General features: G+C 36.6%; 1 protein-coding gene across 1 annotated transcript; it reads right to left on the reverse strand.

The window, feature by feature from the left end:
* Nucleotides 1-406: 406 nt before the first annotated feature.
* Nucleotides 407-4,466, reverse strand: LOC124673372. Its single transcript, XM_047209461.1, has 6 exons — nt 4,366-4,466; nt 4,201-4,287; nt 2,056-2,226; nt 1,553-1,714; nt 578-622; nt 407-421 (listed from the first exon to the last, which is right to left on the reverse strand). Exons 2-6 carry the CDS (start codon nt 4,219-4,221, stop codon nt 407-409), a joined length of 414 nt encoding a protein of 137 aa, XP_047065417.1. The 5' UTR covers nt 4,222-4,287; nt 4,366-4,466.
* Between the last annotated feature and the right edge of the window lie 2,434 nt (nt 4,467-6,900).

Genomic DNA, 6,900 nt, shown 5'->3' on the forward strand with positions numbered 1-6,900 from the left:
CAACCTGAACATATAGCCAGTTTGATGGTACTGAAATTCAAACGATTTTATATCTGAGAGAAAATGGTGGACTTCTATACTTGTTGAGTGTTCATTATATTTTTGTACACATACATTCAAATTAAAAAGGGCGTCCTGGAGCATTGCATAATAAAATGCAAGGAAAATTTTTCCTAGGAATACCCTTCTCTAGACACCACAATTTGTGGGAGCTTTCAGCACTATGTACACCCTTTATATATTCAAATTAACTAGCGCTAAAATTTTCGTAATTAAAGATACCTGAAACAAGAGAAATGTTAATGCAACTTGCTTCCCCTTGTAGACTGAAACTGGCGTAATTTGTTGTCCAAGAGCGAACTTCCCTACTTGCACAAAACCCTTACATTGCAAGTCAAAGCAAGGCTTATTCTGCAATTCCCTCTGCAAATAAAGTATTGATACATAAGAATTAGAAGATTTTTAATTATTTATATCATATCTCATATTACATTAAATATTTTCTTTTCACTCTAGTATCAGTTTGAAGAACTTGCAAATAACTAATTTCATAGCAAAAATTCTTGCATAGAATTACCCAGACATGGAACCTTGCAAACCGATCTCCAAAAATACTGGATACCTGAAAACCATATCATTAATCAAACTCACCATGTATTTATTTCTGAGACAAAAACATCATGTATATGCGGATGATGCATGCCCATATCCAGTAAATAATATTTTACTGTTATGGTAATGTAAACAAATCCAAATTAGATGCAACGTGTTCTATTAAATATGTTTATCTATTTTTGTATACCGCTATTTTTTTTTGTTACACTCAGTATGCTGATATATAATTAGGATTTTGGAATCAAAACATTTGTTTTAATGGAATTTTGGAAATACTTTATTTCTGAGAGATAAAGCTAAATATTTAGGGGACATATAGCCTATGAAAGTTGGCTTTTCTATGAATACATCCGGCTGTAAATTCATTCTGAACTATGAATTTTTTTATTTTGAATTTTGTAGATGATACATATCTATAATCCCTAATAATCTATAACTATGTAAGTAAAAAACTCTACTTTATACATATAAAACGTACCAGTCAGGACATATACTTTCAGGGAGCTGTGTCTAGTCATTAACTATTTCACTTTCTTTATATTTTTTCGATAGCGCTTTATTACTTAAAGAGTATTAAGCATTACACCCGGCCTCTGCATATAATACACGATATATGTCCGGACAAAGAAAAGAGTCATCTGCAATCACTTACACTTGATGCATAACGATCATACTTATCTTTTCTTTGCCCTAGAAACACGTAATAAAATATAGATGCTTGCCCTAGAAACACGAAGTACAATATAGCCGCACACAAACACGTACACCACCACCCCAGGTACTTTTTTAGTATGTTCCACGTCCAATTAATGCACGTTTTAGTAACATATTCGGGTAGGGCATAAAGCTGAATTAGACTATTTGGTAAGATGGATAGTACAAGTAAATAAAAATATCATTGTGTAAGTTAGCACTGTAGAATGACATGATGTTATACCAATGAACCAGCACCAATCCCCTCCAGACCTTCTCCAGGGCGACCATTTAACACGTTCATGACTGTTGCACTAATATCTCCATATCCTTTCACCACTGGCTTCCATATACTAAATGATGCATGCGCTCCATAAATGTTATCTGATGTTGAGATTATGGCCAGCTAAAACAAAACAAAATCATAGTAAATAAGAAAAATGTAAAATACACTGACTATATTATTGCAGTTGAAGTATGTAAATGTCATGAGTTTGTACTGATAGAGTCAATCAAATCATAAATCCTTGCTAAGAAATATATTCCAAGGTTGAAGGTAATGCCGGCCAGGTACAACCTATATATCCATGAAGTTGATCACCACTAACTATTCTTGCTGCTCTCACAACCTTCTATGATCCTATTTTCAAATTTCTTTAATGCTTAAAGGCATTTTTTTTATTGAGCATCCGCTGCCTCTTTCATATAGATATGTTGAAGATATCAAAACACATAATTATAGAGTACCTGGCCTCCCAAAATGGTAGAAAAATCTTGCGGCAAGCGTTCGACACTATTATTTCGTAATACTGGAATAGTTCCTGCAGGGCATGGAATCCGTCCTAGTTGTGCCTTTGTAGTATTAGTTGCCGATGAATATTTGAAGGGGAAACCTTTTGGATAAGAGCTTGGCTTCATCTGTGTCATTTTGGAAGAAGAATAATATAATGATAATTCCTAATCAAGAGTAATGCATTAACTAATTTACAAAGAACAGACACCATATATAAAAGCACATATTTATACTTTTTGGTATATAAAAAGGAAATACAAAAAACATGCACAAATGAACCTAATCACACCCAAGTATAGACATATATCAAAGATTAGGATCCAAGTGCTACAGGACCGGGAAATTTACAAACTTGAAAATTCGTTTTAGTTGATAAAACACACATAGACCACAACAACCAACAGGTCATGTGAGCAAAGATCACCATTTAACTTTTTGTAGCAAGCTAGCAACTTACTTTGAGCAAAAATAGTTGGATATTTATATTGATTCATGGATTCTATCTTAAAGCAAAGTCGCTGTAAATCATATGGGGTTGAATTGTCAGAGGAACTTACTTAAACTAACTCTCGGTGAAGTTAGGTTGCCAAAAACATTACTACCTCCATTTCGTTGAATAAGACACACACTTATTTTAATACAAACTTTGTCCGAAAAAATTGAGCACCAAAATATTGACTATATTTTACGTAATTAGTATCGTTGGATTCATATTAAAATACACTTTCCAGTGATTCTAAATCTATACCTAGAATCGTTATGTATTTGAAGTAATTTTTGGTAAAAACATGAAACAAAATGACACCTTATTCATTAAAATGGAGAGATCGAGTATATCCTATCATGTCTATATCAGTGGAATCATCCTTCTTCCTGTGCCAGATAGTTAGTCAAAAGTTGTATTCATGATGTACAAGAGGTTCACACCCACAATCCTTTCGCAGAAGACTTTTGTATTTTTTTGCCACGGCAAGCAAATCCTCCGGCAGAGGGTTGTCCACTTGTGGGCACGCCAGCTACTTATTTAATGGAGTAGAATGTGAGGTGGCGTTTTGGCTCATAGGAGCAAATGCTCCTATTATACAAAATAATTAAAAAACAATTTTAAAAATGTCAAAAAATTCGGACATAATTTTTTTTGTATATCGTGACATTCTATGTTTGTGCACAAGTTTTCATGGAGAAACAACATTTTATGTGGTGTGTACAAAAAAGATAAAAAAATGTCTTGTATGTAGTCGTGTTATAGCATCAAAATTTGTCTTTTTTACTGGAGACACAAATTTTTTTTTTTTTTTTGAAAACTTGTGTAGGAACATAAAATGTGTAGATGTACATGAAAATTTTTAGTTTAGAATTTTTTGACACTTCAAAATATTGATTCACACAATGGGAGCAAATGCTCCTATGAGCCAAAGTGAATATCCCAGTAGAATGCCTCTTCCTCAATCACGCGAGATAACCAATGTTGCGTGCTCACTCATCTTTGCTGCTCGTCGTGGTATTGCTTGAAAGGTATGGAATTGAAGAAAGTATATAAAATAACAACACGACGTGTTTTTTTTTCAGTGCAATACACCAAAAGAATATGAACGTGGCTAGTTCACAGTCAACCTAGAACTAACTTAATTCTCCATAACTCAGTTTCATGTGCAATTTATATGTAATTAGAAAAAAGATGTGCAATTGCATACCCTCGTGTAATTGCACACCATGTGTAATTCTGACGTACACATCTCGACGCAAACTTAATTCTCAATTAAACTAGAACCAGGGAAGAATATTGCATACATGAAAGCAAATACAAGAAAAATAAGGAAATGTGATAAGATTACTCAAGAAAGAATAGTAGGGGACTCAAAATTAAGCTACGCACAGCACATCATAAACCACCCAATATGACAAGATACACTATCGAGAGAAAACGGTAAGTATGTTGTTAACTACAGTACTTAACTACATTCCGTTCAAGGAGATAATCTTAGTCCTCGACCTTTCTCAGAAGCCACATGTTTTGTTTGGAGGTGTCTCCGAAAAAAAACACAAAGAAAAATACATTATAAAATCTACATCAAGCAAGTGATTAAATAAGTATTTACCTGCAGCACATGGTTCTTCATCAACGGATGATCAAAAGCTGGTTGTCGGTAGATATCAACACAATCAAAGACTTCTCCAAGTTCGTTCTAATTTGAAATTCCGAGTGCTAGTTAGCTACAAGATTGTTGTCAATGAACAAGGATAGATTATCTATTGTAACATACCACAATGGTCTTGCTTGCAGAGTTGTTCACGTTGCCTTGATATGTTGGCTCTCCGGTAGTTAAGACAAGGTATGAAAGAAAAATACAAGCACCCAACTCTAGTAGTTGATTCATTGCAGAAACCTTGAGCACTCGATATTTCATTTTGATGTGTGCGCTCAAGGGCGGTCTCTCTCTTTTATACATACAAAAAGATTTCATGATCCATTAATTGGAGATTTCATGATCCTTTAATTGGAGATTTCACTACCATTAATTGGAGTAGTATCATTTTAGCATTAATAGATGTGCACCTGGCGTATTGTATGTGAGGTGCCTTTAAATGAATGGCAGCTGGTACCATTAAATGCTCTTATATTCTGGAGTAAAAAAGATATCTGATATTAGTACTCCAATATAACTTTAATACGGAAATAAAAATTTAATTTAAGTAACTTAAATTGGGTCCATCTTTACAACCAGGACTTCATGGTTTTACTGTCTTGTAGTGATCGTAGCCAGAGGACCGAATCTTCGTGCCCCTGCCTTCACGCAAAAGCCACAGGTCACCGTCAAAGCCATTTTTGTCATAGAAAAAGACTCGTGTGTGTGTGTGATGGGGATGCCACTGGTCATAGCTGACCAGTTCAATGACCTGTTGACAGAATTAAATTTTTTTTATCTCTACCCCTTCTTTTTTCCAGGCTTGCACGCGGTCGCGCAGCCAGTCGCATCGCAGCAGGTCCTTTTCCTTCAATTCCCGCACCCTTTCAACATGGGCTGAAGAAACTACTTTCATGGTATGTGGGCTGGACATTCCTTCATGGGCTCACGCAGCCATATCACATGCACTCGATGGCCCTTTGTCCTCAATAAAAAAAGAAATCGCCCTTCCTATTCCTGGTGGTGGCGGCCGGTGAGTCCAGAGCCACCACCAATCTTCCATTCTTCCATCAAATACAACAATACCTTCTTCTAGATGATGACGTCTTTGTCCAGAGTGTTGTTGATGTCCGACAGTTTATCTGGGAGCCGGTTCTCCAAAGGGCACTTGAACGGCAAGAACATCACTGACAACAGGCCGTGACATCGTAGGTACCATGACTGCGGTGGCCAACCATCACCGTAGGGAGTACCTGTTTCGATTTATGTTCCTCTCTCCCCAGTTTGCTTTGACGTGCTCCAGATATTTATCAACAATTTTGTTTTGTACAAATTGCCATGAAAGCTTGCTACGATGCTGGAATTAGAAGTATATTATGTGGACTTCTGCAGACAACCAAGAAATTGGCCCCCGATCAGATCATCTGCATGCAGCGCCATGTGAATTACTTCATATGGATAATTGTTCACCCCTTGAGCGAACCCCAAATTCTACTTCTGCGAACAGGACAGGTCTTGAGTACTCCTTCGCGGTATGCCTTTCACTGTTTTTTTTTTACATCAGTTCTGCCAAACAATTATGTATATGACCATTCTGGCCTTTCAGGAACCAGGGTGATCAGATTGATTAATGTAAGGTCAACCAACCATTACCGGAGGCCTATTTCTAATCTGCAATGCTAAACCCTAAACTGGTACAACTTCATTATGTAATTTTGCTTTGTTTTGGCCAGATGTGAAATATATGGTCAAAGGTTTGTTCCCACTAACCAACAATGCCAATTAGCTCTGTGGATATTATCGGTGCAGTTTGGCATACACAAGGAAATCCTTTTTTCTCTCCAGAATCATTCCATGCTAGTTTTCAAATAAGAAACCAGAATTCATTTAGTCTCATGATCTCTTCTTACAGATTTCTTAATATTTTCTCTTTTCAATCTAGAATCCTAATTATGTTTCTTGATATATTAGTGTGATCAGATTGATTAATGTAGGTCAATACTTCTCTCCGTTATTTTTCCCCTTTTCTTGATTCGTTTGTTTTCATTTCTGTGCTTTTCGTCAAGTTGAACTGCATGTAAGCACACACCAGGTTATGTCTTGATATGGGTCTGTTGACTAGCCCGCTGGTTTGATCTCCTTGGATCATGTGTGAAAGCTTCATTTCTGTAGATAGAGATACGTTTTAGAGGAATCCAGTGCTGTGGGGAAAATTTGAGGGTTTCTTATTTGAGATATCACTTCTGGGAAAATCAGATGTTGCATATGTTTTTTTTTGAAACTTTCACCGTGGGGGAAAGACTCCCCACCTGAATATCTTACTTCAAAAAATCACTACAAGACCAGGCTCGTGTCCACCCACAAGGGTTGACATTGGTTAGGATATATAGTTTGTTACATCACAAAAGAAGAGGAGATCGAAATAAACTCACATGTTCGTCGACTAAAAGAGGAGACAACATACAAACACAAGAAAAGGAAGTGCCACCAAACGCAGTTGAAGGGTATCACAATACCAAGATCTTGCAAATGTCAGTCCTCCTGCACACAAGCGGACATCCACGGGTTGGCAGTCCAGAGCAACTCTGGTCAACGAGTGTCGTCTGCTTTGTCGAAGGGCCATGCTCCGCCGAGATGACATTGGAGATGAGAAGTTAGCAATGCCTTTGAAGG

The sequence above is a fragment of the Lolium rigidum genome, chromosome 7 (genome assembly GCF_022539505.1).
Source record: "Lolium rigidum isolate FL_2022 chromosome 7, APGP_CSIRO_Lrig_0.1, whole genome shotgun sequence".
NCBI classification, from domain to species: domain Eukaryota; kingdom Viridiplantae; phylum Streptophyta; class Magnoliopsida; order Poales; family Poaceae; genus Lolium; species Lolium rigidum.

Bases quoted from the DNA above. Each gene is read 5' to 3' on its own strand.
- LOC124673372 (XM_047209461.1), bottom strand. From the start codon at position 4,221: ATGAAGAACCATGTGCTGCAG. The intron at 2,227-4,200 runs GTAAATACTTAT...AAAATGACACAG, and splicing joins TGAAGAACCATGTGCTGCAG to ATGAAGCCAAGCTCTTATCC. The intron at 623-1,552 runs GTATAACATCAT...TATGGTTTTCAG, and splicing joins GGATTGGTGCTGGTTCATTG to GTATCCAGTATTTTTGGAGA.